General features: G+C 41.4%; 1 protein-coding gene across 1 annotated transcript; it reads right to left on the bottom strand.

The window, feature by feature from the left end:
* Positions 1-22218: 22218 nt before the first annotated feature.
* On the bottom strand, positions 22219-23193 carry LOC129728874 (uncharacterized). The gene has a single exon (XM_055687342.1). The coding sequence runs from the start codon at positions 23191-23193 to the stop codon at positions 22219-22221; it is 975 nt and encodes a 324-aa protein (XP_055543317.1).
* Between the last annotated feature and the right edge of the window lie 310 nt (positions 23194-23503).

Here is a 23503-nt window from a genome sequence, read left to right as displayed (position 1 = left end):
TGTATGAGGGAAAACCGGTATATTTTCACATATGCCCTCATGGCCGCAAATATCATACTCCCTCAATGTCATAGTGTTTTTTGAGTAGCCTAGGATCTTGGTTAAGTTTTAAAAATAGTTTGATTGAATTTGGGTTGGGGAGAGTTTCACAATTCACGATAGGGTGGACCATGTTCGATGTATGAGGGAAAACCAGTATATTTTCACATATGCCCTCATGGTCGCAAATATCATACTCCCTCAATGTCATAGTGATTTTTGAGTAGCCTAGGATCTCAGTTAAGTTTTAAAAATAGTTTGATTAAATTTGGGTTGGGGAGAGTTTCACAATTCACGATAGGATGGACCATGGTCGATGTATGAGGGAAAACCAGTATATTTTCACATATGCCCTCATGGCCGCAAATATCATACTCCCTCAATGTCATAGTGTTTTTTGAGTAGCCTAGGATCTTAGTTAAGTTTTAAAAATAGTTTGATTAAATTTGGGTTGGGGAGAGTTTCACAATTCACGATAGGGTGGACCATGTTCGATGTATGAGGGAAAACCAGTATATTTTCACATATGCCCTCATTGCCGCAAATATCATACTCCCTCAATGTCATAGTATTTTTTGAGTAGCCTAGGATCTTGGTTAAGTTTTAAAAATAGTTTGATTAAATTTGGGTTGGGGAGAGTTTCACAATTCACGATAGGGTGGACCATGGTCGATGTATGAGGGAAAACCGGTATATTTTCACATATGCCCTCATGGCCGCAAATATCATACTCCCTCAATGTCATAGTGTTTTTTGAGTAGCCTAGGATCTTGGTTAAGTTTTAAAAATAGTTTGATTAAATTTGGGTTGGGGAGAGTTTCACAATTCACGATAGGGTGGACCATGGTCGATGTATGAGGGAAAACCGGTATATTTTCACATATGCCCTCATGGCCGCAAATATCATACTCCCTCAATGTCATAGTGTTTTTTGAGTAGCCTAGGATCTTAGTTAAGTTTTAAAAATAGTTTGATTAAATTTGGGTTGGGGAGAGTTTCACAATTCACGATAGGGTGGACCATGTTCGATGTATGAGGGAAAACCAGTATATTTTCACATATGCCCTCATGGTCGCAAATATCATACTCCCTCAATGTCATAGTGATTTTTGAGTAGCCTAGGATCTTAGTTAAGTTTTAAAAATAGTTTGATTAAATTTGGGTTGGGGAGAGTTTCACAATTCACGATAGGATGGACCATGGTCGATGTATGAGGGAAAACCGGTATATTTTCACATATGCCCTCATGGCCGCAAATATCATACTCCCTCAATGTCATAGTGTTTTTTGAGTAGCCTAGGATCTTAGTTAAGTTTTAAAAATAGTTTGATTAAATTTGGGTTGGGGAGAGTTTCACAATTCACGATAGGGTGGACCATGTTCGATGTATGAGGGAAAACCAGTATATTTTCACATATGCCCTCATGGCCGCAAATATCATACTCCCTCAATGTCACAGTATTTTTTGAGTAGCCTAGGATCTTAGTTAAGTTTTAAAAATAGTTTGATTAAATTTGGGTTGGGGAGAGTTTCACAATTCACGATAGGGTGGACCATGGTCGATGTATGAGGGAAAACCGGTATATTTTCACATATGCCCTCATGGCCGCAAATATCATACTCCCTCAATGTCATAGTGTTTTTTGAGTAGCCTAGGATCTTGGTTAAGTTTTAAAAATAGTTTGATTAAATTTGGGTTGGGGAGAGTTTCACAATTCACGATAGGGTGGACCATGGTCGATGTATGACGGAAAACCAGTATATTTTCACATATGCCCTCATGGCCGCAAATATCATACTCCCTCAATGTCACAGTATTTTTTGAGTAGCCTAGGATCTTGGTTAAGTTTTAAAAATAGTTTGATTAAATTTGGGTTGGGGAGAGTTTCACAATTCACGATAGGGTGGACCATGGTCGATGTATGAGGGAAAACCGGTATATTTTCACATATGCCCTCATGGCCGCAAATATCATACTCCCTCAATGTCATAGTGTTTTTTGAGTAGCCTAGGATCTTAGTTAAGTTTTAAAAATAGTTTGATTAAATTTGGGTTGGGGAGAGTTTCACAATTCACGATAGGGTGGACCATGTTCGATGTATGAGGGAAAACCAGTATATTTTCACATATGCCCTCATGGCCGCAAATATCATACTCCCTCAATGTCACAGTATTTTTTGAGTAGCCTAGGATCTTAGTTAAGTTTTAAAAATAGTTTGATTAAATTTGGGTTGGGGAGAGTTTCACAATTCACGATAGGGTGGACCATGGTCGATGTATGAGGGAAAACCGGTATATTTTCACATATGCCCTCATGGCCGCAAATATCATACTCCCTCAATGTCATAGTGTTTTTTGAGTAGCCTAGGATCTTGGTTAAGTTTTAAAAATAGTTTGATTAAATTTGGGTTGGGGAGAGTTTCACAATTCACGATAGGGTGGACCATGGTCGATGTATGACGGAAAACCAGTATATTTTCACATATGCCCTCATGGCCGCAAATATCATACTCCCTCAATGTCACAGTATTTTTTGAGTAGCCTAGGATCTTGGTTAAGTTTTAAAAATAGTTTGATTAAATTTGGGTTGGGGAGAGTTTCACAATTCACGATAGGGTGGACCATGGTCGATGTATGAGGGAAAACCGGTATATTTTCACATATGCCCTCATGGCCGCAAATATCATACTCCCTCAATGTCATAGTGTTTTTTGAGTAGCCTAGGATCTTGGTTAAGTTTTAAAAATAGTTTGATTAAATTTGGGTTGGGGAGAGTTTCACAATTCACGATAGGGTGGACCATGTTCGATGTATGAGGGAAAACCAGTATATTTTCACATATGCCCTCATGGTCGCAAATATCATACTCCCTCAATGTCATAGTGATTTTTGAGTAGCCTAGGATCTTAGTTAAGTTTTAAAAATAGTTTGATTAAATTTGGGTTGGGGAGAGTTTCACAATTCACGATAGCGTGGACCATGTTCGATGTATGAGGGAAAACCAGTATATTTTCACATATGCCCTCAAGGCCGCAAATATCATACTCCCTCAATGTCACAGTATTTTTTGAGTAGCCTAGGATCTTAGTTAAGTTTTAAAAATAGTTTGATTAAATTTGGGTTGGGGAGAGTTTCACAATTCACGCTAGCGTGGACCATGTTCGATGTATGAGGGAAAACCAGTATATTTTCACATATGCCCTCAAGGCCGCAAATATCATACTCCCTCAATGTCATAGTATTTTTTGAGTAGCCTAGGATCTTAGTTAAGTTTAAAAATAGTTTGATTAAATTTGGGTTGGGGAGAGTTTCACAATTCACGATAGGGTGGACCATGGTCGATGTATGAGGGAAAACCAGTATATTTTCACATATGCCCTCATGGCCGCAAATATCATACTCCCTCAATGTCACAGTATTTTTTGAGTAGCCTAGGACCTTAGTTAAGTTTTAAAAATAGTTTGATTAAATTTGGGTTGGGGAGAGTTTCACAATTCACGATAGGATGGACCATGGTCGATGTATGAGGGAAAACCAGTATATTTTCACATATGCCCTCATGGCCGCAAATATCATACTCCCTCAATGTCACAGTATTTTTTGAGTAGCCTAGGATCTTAGTTAAGTTTTAAAAATAGTTTGATTAAATTTGGGTTGGGGAGAGTTTCACAATTCACGATAGGGTGGACCATGTTCGATGTATGAGGGAAAACCAGTATATTTTCACATATGCCCTCAAGGCCGCAAATATCATACTCCCTCAATGTCATAGTGTTTTTTGAGTAGCCTAGGATCTTGGTTAAGTTTTAAAAATAGTTTGATTAAATTTGGGTTGGAGAGAGTTTCACAATTCACGATAGGGTGGACCATGTTCGATGTATGAGGGAAAACCAGTATATTTTCACATATGCCCTCATGGCCGCAAATATCATACTCCCTCAATGTCATAGTGATTTTTTGAGTAGCCTAGGATCTTGTCTAAGTTTTAAAAATAGTTTGATCAAATTTGGGTTGGGAAGAGTTTCACAATTCACGATAGGGTGGACCATGTTCGATGTATGAGGGAAAACCAGTATATTTTCACATATGCCCTCAAGGCCGCAAATATCATACTCCCTCAATGTCATAGTATTTTTTGAGTAGCCTAGGATCTTAGTTAAGTTTTAAAAATAGTTTGATTAAATTTGGGTTGGGGAGAGTTTCACAGTTCACGATAGGGTGGACCATGTTCGATGTATGAGGGAAAACCGGTATATTTTCACATATGCCCTCATGGCCGCAAATATCATACTCCCTCAATGTCATAGTATTTTTTGAGTAGCCTAGGATCTTAGTTAAGTTTTAAAAATAGTTTGATTAAATTTGGGTTGGGGAGAGTTTCACAATTCACGATAGGGTGGACCATGTTCGATGTATGAGGGAAAACCGGTATATTTTCACATATGCCCTCATGGCCGCAAATATCATACTCCCTCAATGTCACAGTATTTTTTGAGTAGCCTAGGATCTTAGTTAAGTTTTAAAAATAGTTTGATTAAATTTGGGTTGGGGAGAGTTTCACAATTCACGATAGGGTGGACCATGTATAAAACTGTGGGGCAAGCCTTTTTATCTCGTATGTTTCTTGTTCCGGCCACTGGTTATTGTATGTGCTGCTTCCCGTTGAATTATTTGCGAAACATTTCATTCATGCGAAATATTTCATTTTTGGTAGGTAGAAATTTGGTAGGCGAATTCACCCAACTGGCTGCCATATTCTATTAAAAAGATTACTGAAGCCGACCCTCTGACACCGCCATCGTGATCATTCAAGCCAAGAGCAAAGGCTTGCCCGCATAATCAAAAACCATTGCTGAAGCGGTAAGGACTTTAACCACATACATAAGACATACGTAACACTGCCGTTTTTTCTGGTACACGTTGCCCCATAGTACTCCGTACCTCGTCCTGTCCAACTGCTCGACAAATAATGAACAAAATGAATTTTCTTTTTCCCGGCTTTATCGAGCCCCAAAGCAAATCCCGTAAGGAACTGTCAAAAGGTTATTTACATAATCAATGCTGCATTTTTCGAGTAGGAACGAGACAAATGCAGGGCTGCGCAGGTACACTGCCTTCAAAAACAACTCAAACAGTGATTTTATTCAGAGTGTGATACCATTCGAGTAGTTCATTTTGTACCAATTTTTTTTTTATTCTTGATATCAATAATAATAGAAGGCCCAATCGCAAAAAGCATAACGGGGCCGAAAATTCTGTTGGAGTAGGGAAAAGCCTGTTTGAGTAGAAAAAATATAGTTATTCCTCCTCAAATAGGCATAAAAACCCTCTCATCTTTTCATACAAATAAATACAATTATAAATATATTACAAATAAGAATATTGATCCTCAACTCTTGATAAATTTTGCAGCATCGACAGTCCAATATAAGTTCGTCCTAATATATAGTTGAGTAGATATATAAGTAGAATCGATAGTTGATGTTGGTGTTAATGACTCTCGTCTGTTGCAGCAGATGTGGTGGTAAATACGTGTTGTGGCTCAACAGCGATACTGCAGCATGGGTCGTTTATGGTTTATGGCGATATCATTAGCAGTTTGTTATTTCCATACTATAAAGAAAAAAAAATCATTAAATCTGAACTTTGATGGCTTTCAGGAATCCGTAGATAAGCTGCATGTACGGTAAGTCTCGCCTACCCAGAATATCACGCACCGGGACGTTGGACTGTATTCCTCGGGCCCTAAGGGAGTCTAAAAGTTGGGATCTGGCGCCACAGTACTCAGTGCATACCCAAACAATATGCTCAATGTCATGGTATCCCTGTCCACAAACGCAAAGACTGCTATTCGTGAGCTCAATACGCGAGAGATGCGCGTCAAGTCCATAGTGATTGGACATAAGCCGAGACATCACACGAATGAAGTCTCGACCTACATCCAACCGCCCGAACCACGGTTTTGTCGATACCAGAGGGATGATAGAGTGTAACCATCGTCCCAATTCCCCTTTGTCCCATGAGGCCTGCCAGCTAAGAAGTGTCTTCTGACGAGAAATTCCAAAAAATTCATTGTAAGCAATGGGTCTTTCATAAATATCACCGTTTAATGAGCCCACCTTAGCTAGAGAGTCAGCCCTCTCATTGCCCGGAATGGAACAATGAGAAGGTACCCATGCTAAGGTAATCTGGGTTAATTTTGCGGATAAAGCACTCAGATGTTCCCGTATTTTCCCCAGGAAATACGGAGAGTGCTTCACATCCTTCATCGATCGAAGAGCCTCAATAGAACTGAGACTGTCCGTAAAGATGAAGTAATGGTCCGTGGGCATTGTTTCGATAATCCCAAGGGTGTACTGAATTGCAGCTGATTCTGCGACGTAAACAGAAGCAGGATTGTCGAGCTTATAGGAGGCGGTGAAATTGTTATTGAAGATACCGAAGCCAGTGGACCCGTTGAGAAGTGATCCGTCGGTGTAGAACGCATTGTCACAGTTGATGTTCCTATATTTATTAAAAAATATTTTCGGGATCTGCTGCACGCGTAAGTGATCCGGGATTCCACGAGTTTCTTTCATCATGGATGTATCGAAAAACACAGTAGAATCAGAAGTATTTAACAAGCTGACACGATTGGAGATGTATGAGGAAGGATTTATATTTTGGGACATGTGATTGAAATACACAGTCATGAAACGGGATTGAGAATGAAGTTCAACAAGCCTATCAAAATTTTCAATCACCAAGGGGTTCAAAACCTCACATTTGATGAGAATACGAGTAGTCAGATCCCAGAAACGGTCTTTTAATGGTAAAACGCCCGCCAAAACTTCCAAACTCATCGTATGGGTCGAATGCATGCAGCCTAAGGCGATACGCAAGCAACGATATTGTAGTCGTTCCAGCTTGATTAAGTGGGTGTTTGCAGCGGAGCGAAAACAAAAACACCCGTACTCAATCACAGACAATATCGTTGTTTTATACAGCCTTATAAGGTCTCCTGGGTGGGCTTCCCACCACGATCCGGTTATTGTCCGGAGAAAATTCACTCTTTGTTGGCATTTTTTAATCAGATACCTAACATGACATCCCCAGGTGCCTTTAGAGCCAAACCAGATACCAAGATATTTATGTACCAAAACCTGAGAGATCGTTTCACCCATCAGCTGTAAGTGGAGCCGAGCTGGCTCATGTTTCGTAGAAAAAACTACTATCTCAGTCTTCTCCGCGGAGAATTCGATACCTAGCTGTAGAGCCCAAGCAGACAAATTGTCCAAGGTATCTTGCAATGGTCCTTGCAAATCGGCAGCTCATGTTCCTGTCACAGAAATCACGCTGTCGTCTGCAAGTTGTCTTATCGTGCATAAATTTGCCAGACAATCATCAATGTCATTTACATAGAAATTATAAAGAAGGGGGCATAGACATGAGCCCTGGGGAAGACCCATGTAACTAATTCGAAATGTTGCCAGATCACCATGCGTAAAATGCATGTGTTTTTCGGACAACAAATTATGTAAGAAATTGTTTAAAATTGGAGAAAATCCTTGTCGGTGAAGTTTACCCGAAAGAATGTCAATAGAAACGGAATCAAAAGCCCCCTTAATGTCCAAAAACACGGATGCTATCTGCTCTTTGCGAGCAAACGCGAGCTGAATTGGGTCCTAAAGCTATACCAGTTTTTATATATCATTTGAAAAAGCCGCGTTTTCTGAACAAAACGTGATTTTTTAAAAATGTTTATCGTTCTCCTCCGATTTTTAAATGAAGAATAAAAAAACTGCTCGAAAGGTCTAAGATGACGTTTCGCCCATGTACGGTATAAGAGAGAACTGTCATTTAAGGCATTTCGAGTAGTTTTTTATCCTTCATTTAAAAATCGAAGAAAAACGAAAAACATTTTTTAAAAATCACGCTTCGCTCAGAAAATTGCACTTTTCCAGCTGATACATAAAAATCAGAAAACCATTTAAAACTTTAGGACCCCATTTCTGTAGAAAGCAACGCAAGACAATCATTCGTCCCTTTGGCACGGCGGAAACCAAATTGAGTATTTGATAGTAGACCATTTGTTTCGACCCAATGGTTCAAGCGACGGAGTATCATTTTCTCCATCAATTTCCGGATACAGGATAGCATTGCAAACGGCCTATACGAATTGTGATCGGATGCTGGTTTTCCCGGTATTTGGATGGCGATCACCTTCACCTCCCTCCAATCCTGTGGTACAATGTTTTGCTCCAGGAACTTATTGAACAAGTTCAATAAGCGCCTCTTGGCAGTGCTGAGTAGATTCTTCAACAAGTTTAATTTGATTCTATCTAACCCAGGTGCGTTATTGTTACAGAAGAGAAGGGCAATTGAAAATTCTGCCATCGAAAAAGGTGATTCTATCACGTCGTAGCCCGGAGACGCGTCGCGAACAATGTTATTCGCAGGAACAGAGTCCGGCCATACTTTCCTGGCGAAGTTAAATATCCACCGACTTGAAGACTCTTCGCTTTCGTTGACTACATTACGATTTCTCATTCTTCGGGCTGTGTTCCAAAGAGTGCTCATTGATGTCTCTCTCGAAGTTTCGTTCACGAATCGTCGCCAATAGTCGCGTTTTTTTGCTCTAGCCAAGTTTTTGAACTTGGTGTTGAGTTCCGAATACCGTATATAGTCGCCAGGTATACCTTTCTTCTGAAAGGCTATAAACGCGTCGGATCTTTCCGTGTAGACATCGGAGCACTCTTTGTCCCACCACGGAGTGGGAGGCCGTTCTCTGATCGTCACGCCGGGATATTTCTTCGTTTGGGCCTGTAACGCGGCGTCGAGAATCAAGCCCGCGAAGAGGTTGTATTCTTCAAGTGGTGGTTGATGTTGAATCGACTCAACGGCTTCTATAACCATTTCCTCGTGTACCTTCCAATCGATATTCCGTGTGAGGTGATACGGAATATCAATTGATCGCGTTTGAGTTGAACCATTAGCAATTGAAATTAAAACAGGGATATGATCGCTACCGTGGGGATCGGGGATTACCTTCCATGTGCAATCCAACCGTAGCGACGTCGAACATAAGGATAGATCCAAAGCGCTTGGGCGCGCTGGAGGTTTCGGGATACGTGTCATTTCACCGTTGTTCAAAATAGTCATGTCGAAGTCATCGCAAAGGTTATAGATTAAAGAGGAGCGGTTATCATTGTAAGGGGAACCCCATGTTGAACGAACCCTGTTGAAAAATAACGTTTGATTAACCTCCGGTAATTCCAGACTGATAACCTAACGTTACTGCCCTCAGAGCGGAAAGAGAAATTTGTTTGATTAATCTCTATACAGAGACCCACAGCACAAACTTCCCTTGATATGTGATATTAACGGTGTTGTGATCAGGGGGGATCTATCTGTCAAACATCGTGTAACCAACATATTCGGTAGCATGGCGTTTGTTTTGGTTTTTGTTCTTTTTGGTCATGAAAATGATCGATGTGAAATATTATAGAACTGGAACGTTTTCTTATCAACACTCGAGAAACCGCGGAAAACTTTCATGAACGTGTTGTGTAGTGATTTTTCCCTCATTATTGTTCATAGTTACAAACATCACGGACCAACAAACGTCATGGACCAGAGTTGATCTGCGATAACGTACACATGTATGAAATTTGACAGCAGTGAATCCCCTCTGGTTGTGATATACAAAAGATTTATGTTTGATAAATCTCATCAAAGAGACCCACAGCACATAAACCTTCTAACGAACCTGCAAAGAAAAGAGACAAGGGAATTTCTCATAGCCTGGGAAATCCTTTCCCAAGCACATAGACTCAAAAATAAGAACTAATTAATACAAGCTATAAACGGCACCACAGAGCACCAAGTTTAATAACTATCTTAAGAGTTATGTCGTAGTTACTTACTTGTAACACAACCTTGAATTGAGATACCAACTACCGAAACACTTTGGGTACTCATCTATCTTGAACCTAGTGCGCTATCGATTGTTAATCCTTTTATCCTTCTTCACATTCTACCCTACGCTTCCCCTCAATTTTCATCTTCAGATAATTTAACATTTCTTGGAATTTCTGTTTCGGCAAAGGTTTTGCAAATATATCTGCTAACTGACTATCTGTAGGTACATATTTCAAATTAATTTTCTTCTGTTTAATCAGTTCTCTACACGCAAAAGTTGGATGGTGTGAAACCAGTACAAAATTGTGCGTTTTTAGCACAATTGTTGATGTAATTCGGAACCAGTACAATGGTTGCGTGTTGGGCATAACGCAATTAATGATCTAGCATTTCTCCAATGTATTTGGCAGCTCCAAACTACTACACCTAAACAGTTTCAACTGGTATCAAGCAGCATTGCAAAGCGAGCGAGAAGCAAAACCATTCTCCTCCTTTCTGCTTGAGGACGAGACATATGCTACGCTTTTCAAGTCTTTTGCACACACGCTTTCGAGATACTTTTTCTTCTTCATGCATTCCTCTGAATAGCAGCAAGCACGCACCGACAGTATGAGTGAGACTAGACTAGTGAGACTGGTATCAAGTATGTACAGCAGCACGGGTGTCTCGCTCTATGAGTAGCAGTCACTAATACACTCGACGTGAGAAATAAAGTGTCGGTATATGATACATATCTATTCCATTCTATGTCAATGAATTCGCAGTACAACTGTTGCGTTATGCGTTTCACACATTTATTGTGCGATTTCTGTGCAACATTTGTGCGAATCGGGAAGACACAATGATTGTACAAGACTTCAACTTTTGCGTGTAATAAACATATACTTTACATCAATATGTTTTGTTCTTTTATGTTCACGTGGTTCTTCTGCAATTCTGATACAAGGTATATTATCTTCAAATATTGTGAATGGAACCGCGAGGACTCCAATCTCACCAAGTAGCGTTGATAACCATATCCCATGATCCATTGCAAAGTGCAATCAGTTCAGCTTCTGTGGTCGATAGGCTTACGATCTCCTGCCTTTTCGTCGACCAAGATACCACGTTCCCGTAAACCATGAACACGTGTCCTGAGACCGACTTTCTCTCATCCTCATCGCTCGCGAAATCAGCATCAGTGTATCCGACCAACGGATCCTCGTCATCCCTCCTTCTATACACGAGCGGAAGACATTGCATACCTTGAAGATACCTGACTATGCGTTTTAGTCCCGTCCAATGTGATTCTTCTGGTGAATCCTGAAATCGACTAAAAACACTTACAGCAAAGGTTATGTCAGGTCTTGACACCAACATCAAGTACTGTAGGCAACCCAGCAGTGCCTTGTAAGGCACATCGGTCTTTGCCCCTTCATTCTTCTTCCACTTCACATTGGGGTCTAAAGGTGTTGAAACCACTTTACAATCATCCATTCCAAATTGATGAATGATTCGGCTAACATATCTCTCTTGAGATATTTCCAACCACCCTTCCTCGAGATTCCTTTTGATATCCATGCCTAAGAAATGACTCAATTCCCCAAGATCCTTCATTTCAAACTCCTTCGAAAGGTTATATTTCAACCACTCAATCTGAGTTGGATCTTGACCAAAAATTAAAATGTCGTCAACGTACAAAATTATATACAAACCCCTTTCTGTTGACACATAAACACAGGTATCAGAGTCTAACCTTTTGAATCTCAAATTTGTTATGAAATTGTCAAATCGCAAATTCCAACTTCTACTTGATTGTTTGAGGCCATAAATGCTTTTATTAAGTTTGCAAAGATTTGACTGTAAGCCTATTCCAGGAGGCAATTTCATGAACACGACTCCCTCCAATACCCCATTGAGAAACGCCGTTTTCACATCCATTTGATGTATCCACCAATTTAGTCTGACCGCGATAGATAGCAAACATCTTACTGTTGTCATGTTAGCGACAGGAGCAAAAGTTTCACCATAGTCCAAACCCGGACGTTGCGAAAAGCCTTTTGCCACCAGCCTAGCTTTATATCTCTCTGAACCATCATCTTTGATTGTGAACAACCACATCGAATTGATAGGTTTCCTATCCCTAGGGATTTCCTTAACTATTGTCTAAGTATTGTTGTCCTTTAAAGACTTCAACTCCTCTTCAATAGCTGACAACCATTTTGCCCAATCGTCGCGCTTCCTCAACTCTTCTAAGTTTTGAGGAACTTCCCCGTAAATGTTTCCCACCATAAGACTAGTTTCGTAATCCCTCAACCACGCAGGGGGTCTTCTAGATCTACCTCCTTGACGTTGAGTATTGTCAACATTCTCGTCTACCAATGATTCCATATTATCTTGGTTTTCATCCACAGAAACAAGTACAGGGTTAGTCAAAGACTCTTCAACTAGTTCTTCAACCAGACCGGGCTCCAACGTTAGTGGTAATTTCGGTGGCACTTTTACCACATAACGTGCCTCAAAATCAAGTAGCTCAGTTTTATCTTGTTTCCCATGTTTTTCCAAAAAGTAAAATTCGCTTTCGTCAAATATTACATCTCTGGATACAATGACCTTTCTAGTCTCGCAATCCCAGAGTCGAAAACCGTTTGGAGCATAACCAACCATTACAAGAACCCGGGCTTTTATATCTAACTTGGACCTATGCTCCTTACCGATGTGGACAAACGCCACACATCCAAACGTTTTCAATTTCGTTACGTCAGGCTTTTTACCGAACCACATTTCAAAAGGCGTTTTACATTCGGTTAAAGCACTAGTGGGGCTTCTGTTCGTAACATACATGGAAACATAAACCGCTTCTCCCCACAATTCATGAGGCATTTTGCTCTCATGCAAAATCGTTCTTACCTTATCCATAAGAGTACGATTCATACGTTCGCTTACCCCATTCTGCTGAGGTGTGTAAGGAACAGTAGGAATCATTAAGATTCCCTTCTTCCTACAAAAATCCATGAACTCTTTCCCATAATATTCACCACCATTATCTGATCTCAAGCGACAGATTCTAAAAGAAAATTGAGCTGTTACCATTGCTTCAATAAATTTATGAAATACATCACTTTTTCTCTCAATCAGATAGACAACCATAAAGTGAGTGAAATCGTCAATGAAACTCACGAAATATCCATCATGGGTAGGCACAGTCATCTGGCCACAGACATCGGTGTGAACTAACTCTAACGGCCTCATGGACCTGACTACTTTCTCCCTTTTAAATGGTTTCCTAGTTTGCTTTCCTTCGATACAAACTTCACAAAGAGAAGATTCGGACGAAATGGAATCTGGCTTCAGGTTAAGCCCCTCAACCATCTCATTTTTGACTATTTTTAAAATATTGTCATTACTCAAATGACAAAATCTTCGATGGTCACTACTTCTCCCATACTATTAAGTTTATGCAAAATATCTTGATGGTGTGTACAAAGTTCTTGTAATGAATTGAACCGCTGACTGCGCAAAAGATATAATTGCGACCGCAATCCGAGCATAGCTACCGGACCATGGCGCTGATAAACTTCTTGAAATTTGGACATAATTTGCTTCGCGTAAATACATTCTAGGACATGCACCAATGCGTCATCGTCCAGAAACATCAATATTTCATTGACAGCCAATTCATCCTCTCTAAATTTATCTTGAAGTAATAATTTACGTCCAGCTTCTTCTTCAGCAGTAGCACTCGCTACCGGTTCAAAATAATCTTCTTCTGTGGGAGATTTTTCAAGGGTATGTAAAAGTCCTTCTTGTTTGAAATGATGCTCTATGCGAAATTTCCAAAATGGAAATGACTTTTCATCTCCTTTGAAAATGGGGATGATTACTCATCTTGCCCTTTTCTCCATATTAATACTAAACCCTACAAAAGTTTCTTCTAACTTTAAACTTTACTAAGGAAACCCTATAAATGTCTATCCAATACAACAACCGTTTATTCTGGGTCCATAACCTGTTGAACGAACCCTGTTGAAAAATAACGTTCGATTACCCTCCGGTAATTCCAGACTGATAACCTAACGTTACTGCCCTCAGAGCGGAAAGAGAAATTTGTTTGATTAATCTCTATACAGAGACCCACAGCACAAACTTTCCTTGATATGTGATATTAAGAGTGGAAAGAGAAATTTGTTTGATTAATCTCTATACAGAGACCCACAGCACAAACTTCCCTTGATATGTGATATTAACGGTGTTGTGATATACAAAAGATTTATGTTTGATAAATCTCATCAAAGAGACCCACAGCACATAAACCTTCTAACGAACCTGCAAAGAAAAGAGACAAGGGACTTTCTCATAGCTTGGGGAATCCTTTCCCAAGCACATAGACTCAAAAATAAGAACTCATTAATACAAGCTATAAACGGCACCACAGCATTCGTTGTTTTGCTTTCGTCTTGATTAGACGCAAATTGTTTATCTCCGTTTGATTCGCAAAATAACAATACACGAGTTATCGTACGGGTGTTTTTTTTTTTCGATTAGTTCTTGTGTGCGATAACAATAGCCGGCAGATCGGCAGAAACAACTTCTGCACACTGGTAGAGGCAGGCTACCCCGCCAGTGATCTGATACGCAGCTGATATATCAGCAAGAATAATTCTCCCGCACCGCTGTTACCCCGCTAGCAGCACGGACCATCATACGATCGAGCGAGTGGAAGTCAACTACAAGTGGCATCTACAAGGTCGAGTGTAAGATACGGCCACTGTGTCACAACACGAAGCTGGATCGGCATTGTTTGTTCTGCGGAGACACTCGATTAATCCAACTATCAGCCGTGAGGTCGTGACTTAGACGTTCTGTGAAGTATTCACTTTAGAATTTTTATCATTATTATTAATATTATTATTATTATTGTTATTATTATAATTATTATTATTATTATTGTTATTATTATTATTATTGTTATAATTATTATTATTATTATTACTATTATAACTATTGTTATTAGTATTAGTATTACTGTTTTTTTTTATTTTGATCCATTGTAGTTTAAAAAATTGTTTTTAAAATTTAATATCAACTACTTGATCCCCCCACCCCCCCACATTCGAATATTTATCGTTTGTGTGCGGTAGAGCGTAACGCTCCCGCAAAATGGACGACATGCAGGTGCAACTATTCCTGGATGTGGAAACAAATGGGGAAGAGGTTGAGATCTCCCCCATCAATTCCCCTCTACCTTCCCCGCTACCTAGCCCCGTACCAAGAGTACCGGCAACACGGGTAAAAGCTTACCCAGATGCTCCGAAAGGTCCGTACGTAGTTTACTTTAGGCCCATTTTTTTTTTGTAAGATTTGGACCACTGCGACCATTATTTTGATCTTTTGTGGTATACCTCTTCTTTAGTCTAGGTACTCGTGGCAGACATATCACTATTGATGGAAGTGATCGTCGTTGTCCTATCGCACCCTTTCTCCCAATTAGGCACTGTATTTCGCATGAAATGTATTACCTCATTAGGATTCGCAGACCAGACCTCAAAAGGCTCCAAAGTTCCTTTTCCAAAGGCTCTTATTCTGCGCTGTATTAGTGCACTGCAGTGGCAGAGCAAATGTTCTGCGGTTTCACATTCGAACCCGCAGAGACGACAAATTTCGTCATCTAACTGACCAATTTGTTTCAGGTGATGCTTACTTGGACAGTGTCCTGTAAACAGTCCGGTAATTGTCCTTAGTCCCTTTTTATTCAAACTAAGCAATTGCTGGCTTTTTTTGACGCTTGGTTTTATAAAGCGTTTAGACTGGCGTAGCCCTACTGAGCATCTCCAGTTCTCTTGTATTGTCCTATGCTCCCAGGTTTTCAATTCTGCTTTCAAGGCGCTTGATGACACCCCACAGAACGGTTCTGGGCCAATGAAATCGGTACATGACCCCTGTCTAGCTAACGTATCGGCTTTTTCATTGCCTTCCACTCCGCAGTGACCAGGAACCCAGTATAAACATACTTGGTTCCTTTCTGCCAGTTGTTTCAGTGAAAGGATGCACTCCCATACTAGCTTAGAGGTACATGTGAAGGCTTTTAGTGCTTTAAGTGCTGCTTGGCTATCAGAAAAAATGCATATGTTATATGTATTTCCTAGCCAAACAGACTTGTGCACATTCATAAATTGCAAATATTTCGGCCTGGAACACTGTAGGCCAACGGCCCATTGGTATCGAGATACTTATCCCAGGACCATTTATACCTGCTCCGGTTGAATCATTCATTTTTGAGCCATCTGTGTAAAAGACGACAGAGCCTTGTCGGATGTTTGGGCCACCTTGTTTCCAAACTTCCCGTTCGGTCTCTATGATTTTGAAAGGTATTTCGAAGTTTGCTTCTGTATTCATCCAATCTTCGATACCTGGTATATATTTGCTCAGCTGAAAATTTTTTAGGCCCATAAAGAAGCCTCTTAACATTATACAAATAGGCAAGGACCTGGCAAAACAGTTTTCGGCCGTAACCGAGATTACGAAGGTGAGGCCGAACAAACTGCGAGTTGTCTTGAGTAGCTTGAAGCAAGCAAACGAAATTGCTAGCTACGAGCTCTTTACAAGGGAGTACCGCGTGTACATCCCTGCCAAGGACGTGGAGATCGACGGTGTGGTTACCGAAGGAAGCCTCACGGTCGATGACATTTTGCGTCACGGGGTTGGCTGCTTCAAGAACCCCCTGATTCAAGATGTAAAGATACTGGATGTCAAGCAATTACATTCAGTATCCATCGAAGAAGGGAAGAAGGAATTCCTCCCTTCGGATTCCTTCCGTGTAACATTCGCCGGATCCGCACTGCCGAACTACATCTCTTTGGACAGGGTTCGTCTGCCTGTACGCCTGTTTGTACCGCGGGTCATGCATTGCCAAAACTGCAAGCAGTTAGGTCATACAGCCACCTACTGCTGCAACAAGGCACGCTGCAGCAAGTGCGGAGGCAATCATGCTGAGACCGCTTGCAGTGAGGATACTGAAAAGTGTCTTTACTGCGAGGGAACTCGGCATGAAATTAAGCGTTCCCTTAAGGAACGATCAAAGCGCACTTTTGCAGAAATGCTTGTGAGGGCTGAGCCACCCTCGACAGGAAACATCTTTTCCTTTTTGCCAACCGATGAGGGTACATCTGACGATCCCGTCGAAGGGTGTTCTTATGCCTTGCCAGAGGAATCTAGGAAGAGGAGAATGCTCAACTCTCCTAATCTTTCTCGCAAAGGTCGTAAGATAACCTCTAGCGGAATGACCAATAAGACAACACAGAAAGGAAGCGGTGAAGAAAAACCGAAGTAAGTACCCCCCGGTTTTAAATTCAAATCAAACCAGGAGTACCCATCGCTTCCTGGGGCACCAAAAACCCCTCGTGCACCCATTTCTCGATCAGAAGACATAAAAGAAACAGGGTTCATAAAATTCTCTGATATTGTGGACTGGATATTTAAAACATTCAACATACCAGATCCCTTTCAAAACATTCTTCTTGCCCTTCTCCCTACAGTGAAAACCTATTTGAAGCAACTCACAGCAACTTGGCCCCTCATTTCAGCTATCGTATCTTTCGATGACTAATACGTCGAAAGAGGTTAAGAATTTTGTCACTGTGTTACAGTGGAACTGCAGAAGTATCATCCCCAAATTCGATTTATTTTCACATTTGATAAACACATACAATTGTGATGCGTTCGCGCTCTGTGAAACTTTTCTCAATTCAAATGACCAACTTAATTTCCACGATTTCAACATCATTCGTCGAGATCGAGACTCACACGGTGGAGGGGTACTTTTAGGGATCAAAAAATGCTATTCTTTTTTCAGAATCGACCTCCCCTCGATCTCGAATATTGAAGTTGTTGCCATTCAAACGAATATGAAAGGAAAAGACCTTTGCCTTGTTTCGTTATATATTCCCCCATCCGCGCGGATTGAACAGAAGCAACTCCTTGATATAGCAGAATTGCTTCCCGCACCTTTTTTGATTTTGGGAGATTTTAACTCTCACTGTTCGCTATGGGGGTCGCTGTACGACGACAACCGATCTTCTTTAATCTGTAACTTGATCGACGACTTCAATATGACAGTTTTGAATACTGGGGAAGCGACACGCGTACCTAATCCTCCAGCACATGAAAGCGTGCTTGACCTATCCCTCTGCTCGACATCACTAACGTTAGATTGCCAGTGGAAAGTAATCAACGATCCCCACGGTAGTGATCATCTTCCAATCGTTATAACAATTGCTAATGGTTCAACTCCCCCGAACCCAATCAATATTTCCTACGACCTTACACGTAATATTGATTGGAAGTGTTATGAGTCTATTATAGCGCAATCTATCGAGACTCACGAGGAACTTCCTCCGGAGGAAGAATACGCGTTCTTAGCTGGCTTGATAATCGACGCCGCGACTCAAACTCAGACGAAACCGATACCCGGGGTAACGATTAGACAGCGCCCTCCCAGCAAATGGTGGGACAAAGAGTGCTCTGAGCTGTACGTGCGAAGGTCCGCGGCGTATAAGGACTACCGGGAGTACGGCACTGTCAACCTGCTTCGAAAGTACGAGGCACTGGGCAGGCAGATGAAGAGCTTAGTAAAGGCGAAAAAACGCGGGTACTGGCGGCGGTTCGTAAACGCGTTGTCGAGGGAAACAGCGAAGAGCACTCTTTGGGATACCGCCAGGCGCATGCGGAACCGTGACGTTTCGAATGAAAGCGAGGAGTATTCAGATCGCTGGATACTCGATTTTGCCACAAAGGTCTGTCCGGACTCTGTACCGGAACAGAAAACCTTTCGCGACGCGTTATTAGTAACTACGGAAGAGCCTCCATTTTCGATGTTGGAATTTTCAATGGCTCTCCTGTCGTGCAACAATAAGGCTCCAGGGTTAGATAGAATAAAATTCAACCTGTTGAAGAATCTACCCGACTCTGCAAAAAGACGCTTGTTGAATTTGTTCAACAAGTTTCTTGAGCTAAATATTGTTCCGCATGACTGGAGGGAGGTAAAAGTCATTGCTATTCGGAAACCCGGGAAACCTGCCTCTGATCATAATTCATATAGGCCGATTGCGATGCTCTCTTGCCTCCGGAAATTAATGGAGAAAATGATCCTCTTACGGTTAGACAAATGGGTCGAAACAAACGGGTTACTTTCAGATACTCAATTTGGCTTTCGCCGGGGCAAAGGGACGAACGATTGCCTAGCGTTGCTTTCTACTGAAATTCAACTATCCTTTGCTCGAAAAGAGCAAATGGCTTCTGCGTTCATGGATATTAAGGGGGCTTTTGACTCTGTCTCTGTAGAAGTTTTAAGCGCGAAACTTCATTCGCAGGGACTTTCACCAAATTTGAATAACTTTTTGCTCAATTTGTTGTCAGAAAAGCATATGTATTTCTCACATGGCGATTCGACAACTTCCCGAATTAGTTACATGGGTCTTCCCCAGGGTTCATGTTTAAGTCCTCTCTTATATAATTTTTAGGTCAATGACATCGATGAATGTCTTGCAAATTCATGCACGCTAAGGCAACTTGCAGACGATAGCGTTGTATCCATTACTGGTAGCGAGGTTAGCGATCTGCAAGGACCATTGCAAGATACCTTAGACAATTTGTCTGAATGGGCTCTTAAGCTGGGTATCGAATTCTCTCCGGAGAAAACTGAGCTGGTCGTTTTTTCTAGGAAGCATAATCCAGCTCAGCCGCAGCTCCTACTAACGGGTAAAACGATCTCTCAGGTTTTAGTCGCTAAATATCTCGGGGTCTGGTTCGAATCTAAATGCACCTGGGCTTGTCATATTAGGTATCTGACACAAAAATGCCAACAGAGGATTAATTTTCTTCGTACGATTACCGGAACCTGGTGGGGAGCCCACCCAGGAGACCTTCTAAGGCTTTACCAAACAACGATATTGTCTGTAATTGAGTACGGGTGTTTCTGCTTCCGCTCCGCAGCAAACACACATTTGATCAAACTGGAACGAATACAGTATCGTTGTTTGCGTATTGCCTTAGGTTGCATGCAGTCGACCCATACGATGAGTCTTGAAGTGCTACCGGGTATTCTTCCGTTGAAACATCGTTTTTGGAATCTCTCTTACCGGTTGCCAATTCGATGCACAGTTATGAACCCACTAGTAATTGAAAATTTCGAGAGGTTGGTCGACCTTCAATCTCAATCCAGATTTATGACTTTATATTTTGACTATATGGCTCAAGATATTAATCCTTCTTCATACGATTCCTCCAATGTCGCACTTTTAGATACTTCTAATAATGCTATATTCTTCGACACCACCATGAAACAAGACTTTTCTGGTATCCCGGATCAATTGCGACCCCAAGAGATCCTTAAAATTTTTTCCAATAAGTTTAAACATGTTAGTTATGATAAAAGGTTTTACACTGACGGATCTAATCTAGATGAGTCCACTGGCTTCGGTGTTTTCCACGAAAATTTTACCGCCTCCTACAAACTCGATGCTCCTGCTTCCGTGTACGTCGCAGAACTTGCTGCCATTCAGTACTCTCTTGTGATCATCGAAACCTTGCCCATAGACCACTACTTCATCTTCACAGACAGTCTCAGTGCCATTGAGGCTCTGCGATCGATGAAGACTGTGAAGCACACCCCGTATTTCCTGGGGAAAATACGGCAGTTTTTAAGTGCTTTAACAGATAAAAATTACCGGGTTACCTTAGCGTGGGTCCCTTCTCATTGTTCCATTCCGGGCAATGAAAAGGCTGACGCTTTAGCTAAGGTGGGTGCTATTGATGGCGATATTTATGTAAGACCAATTGCTTATGATGAATTTTATAGCATTTTGCGTCAGAGAACACTCAACAGTTGGCAATCATCATGGAACTCAGATGAACTGGGACGGTGGCTACATTCCATTTTTCCTAAGGTATCGACGAAAGCATGGTTCATGGGGTTGGATGTAGGTCGGGACTTCATTCGCGTGATGTCCAGACTTATGTCCAATTACTATACGTTAAACACGCATCTCTTTCGTATAGGGCTTGTAGACAGTGATCACTGCGTTTGTGGCGATGGCTACCATGACATCGAGCATGTCGTTTGGTCGTGTACCGAATACTGTGGTGTTAGGTCTGAGCTTATAGATTCCCTTCGGGCCCGAGGAAAACAACCGAACGTACCCGTTAGAGACATTCTGGGAAGCGGTGATCTCCAGTACATGACACAGCTATACGGGTTTATAAAAAATGCTGGCATTAAAATTTGATTTCTTTTATCTATTTGCTAGAATACAATTTCTGTCACAAACTGAAAGAGAATGATACACCCGGCTGGAGACACTAAAACGAAGACTCGGCATCTCTATGTTTACGCAGACACCTCAGACCAAAAATGCTCAAAAAGAACATCACTGGTTAGCCACGTACAAATGGATACATTCTGTAATATAAAATAGTTTAAAACAAAATTGTAACACCCCTCCTCTCACCTTAAATCCCCACTAGCTCGTAGTCGGCCGCGAGAATAAAAAAAGGCCTCCCTCTTTTCCCTGCTAATTAAGAATTTAAAAACAATGTACTTGGCTCAGTTAAACATAAATTGTATCGTGCCGTGTCAAATAAACTATTTATTTGACTATTATTTGACATGCGACAACTTCGATACCTGGAATCGAGGGAAGGTTAATACGATAGAAAGAATAGCACTTCTTAATCCCTAGAAGTACTCCTCCATAAGGGGTGTCTCGATCTAGGCGAATAATGTTAAAATCATGGAAGTTAAGATCTAAATTTGAAGTGAGCCAAGTTTCACAGAGAGAAAAAACATCGCATTTTAATTTGTTAATCATTATTTTGAAAGAGTCGAGTTTGGGAATGATACTTCTGCAATTCCACTGTAAAACATTGATTGAACCTCCGACCCTAATCGATGAATTAGCCATCGAAGGATACAATCGTAGCGAGAAGGGGCCATTTTACAGTCATCTGTTTCAAAAATGTTCTAATTGTAGGTAGAAAAGCCAACAGAAACCTTTTAAGAGGGTCAGCGATATTGAAGGTTTGTAAGATCCAGTCCACGATATCTGAGAGTTTCTGGCTGTATCTTGGACGAAAAGGGGGAATCATTTTAGATTTTTGATGTTCCCGGAAGTGCTGGATACTCCTTACGAGAATTCAAGCGAGCCAATCCCGGAGGAGTTTGCTTCGGGTTTTCAACAGCACTTTTCGATTTCGATGTATTTGTCATTTCACCTTGGAATATGCTGGATCCTTTCCTAGGAAGTTTCAGAGAAGAAAGCTTTTTTCTTTTTCTAGACTCCCCAAGATCGGCCAAAGAAATCCCTCAGGTGAATCGTCAGAATCCAACTCATCAGAAGACAAGGTATCATAAGGATTCAAGGGAATTGGGTCAGCAGCGGCGGTCTTTCTGAGCATCTCAGCAAACGTACGTTCGGAGCGCTCTTTCAAAGACCGCTTGATCTCCTCCTCGCGCAGTTTGTACGCGGGGCACGACGGGAGCTCATGCAGAGTCTCTCCGCAATAGAGGCACTTTTCAGCACATGTTTTGCAGGCATCATCCGCATGATTCTCACCGCACTTACCACACCGTACCTTATTGCAGCAGTGGGTGGCCGTATGACCCAACTGCTTACAATTCAGGCAGTTCATGACCCGCGGCACAAAAAGGTGAACTGGTAGACGAACCCTGCTCACTTCAATGTAGTTAGGCAAAGCAGATCCGGCGAACGTCACCCGAAACGAGTCTGATGGGGTATACTTTTTGTTTCCCCCATCGAGCGACATCGAGTGCAATCTCTTACACTCAAGCATCTTTACAGGCTGAATGCTGGGGTTCTTGAACCGGCCAACCCCAGCACTCAACAAGTCATCGATTGTCAAACCCGCTTCAGTGACGACACCGTCAATCTCCACAATGCGAGCAGGGATGTATACGCGATACTCCCGCGTGAAAAGCTCACTGCAAACAATCGCATTTGCCTGTGTGAGATCAGATACTCTCACTCGCAATTTGTTTGGGCGAACTTTGAAGATCTCAGTTACAGCTTTATACTGCTTTACCAGATCCTTGGAAATTTGTATGATATTTAAAGGTTTCGATTTGGGCCGGAAATATACAGTCCAAGGCCCGGACGAATCATCCGGGTATTGCTTGATCCTTGTGGTCTGCTGCAAGGCCGGGTTTTTATTTTCTAATAAATTATTCGGAGGTTCATTAGAGGAGTCCATCTCCTCTGTCATGGCGCTCACAATAGTGAGCGCGTGAGCTTTCAGACAAAATGCTCAGGTAGTTCGAATAATAATAACAAACGTACGAAAAGAAAGAAAAAAAAAACTTAAAACTACTTAAAACCTAATAAACTTATCTGTACAGTTGGTTCAATCCACGCGACGACACCGACAACAGCAAACAGCAAACTCGAACGGTGCGGAGGGGTGCGCACGGGGAAGAACGCTGGTTGACACCGAACAACACTTGCACAGGCTGGCAAAAAAGTCAATCGCCACTCGCAGCAAGTCTATCGCACGTCCGTTGCTGACAATGGTTGAG

This window comes from Wyeomyia smithii, chromosome 3, assembly GCF_029784165.1.
Source record: "Wyeomyia smithii strain HCP4-BCI-WySm-NY-G18 chromosome 3, ASM2978416v1, whole genome shotgun sequence".
In the NCBI taxonomy this organism is placed as follows: domain Eukaryota; kingdom Metazoa; phylum Arthropoda; class Insecta; order Diptera; family Culicidae; genus Wyeomyia; species Wyeomyia smithii.
Note: the sequence above shows the minus strand (reverse complement) of the source record. Positions and strands in the feature narration are given on the sequence as shown.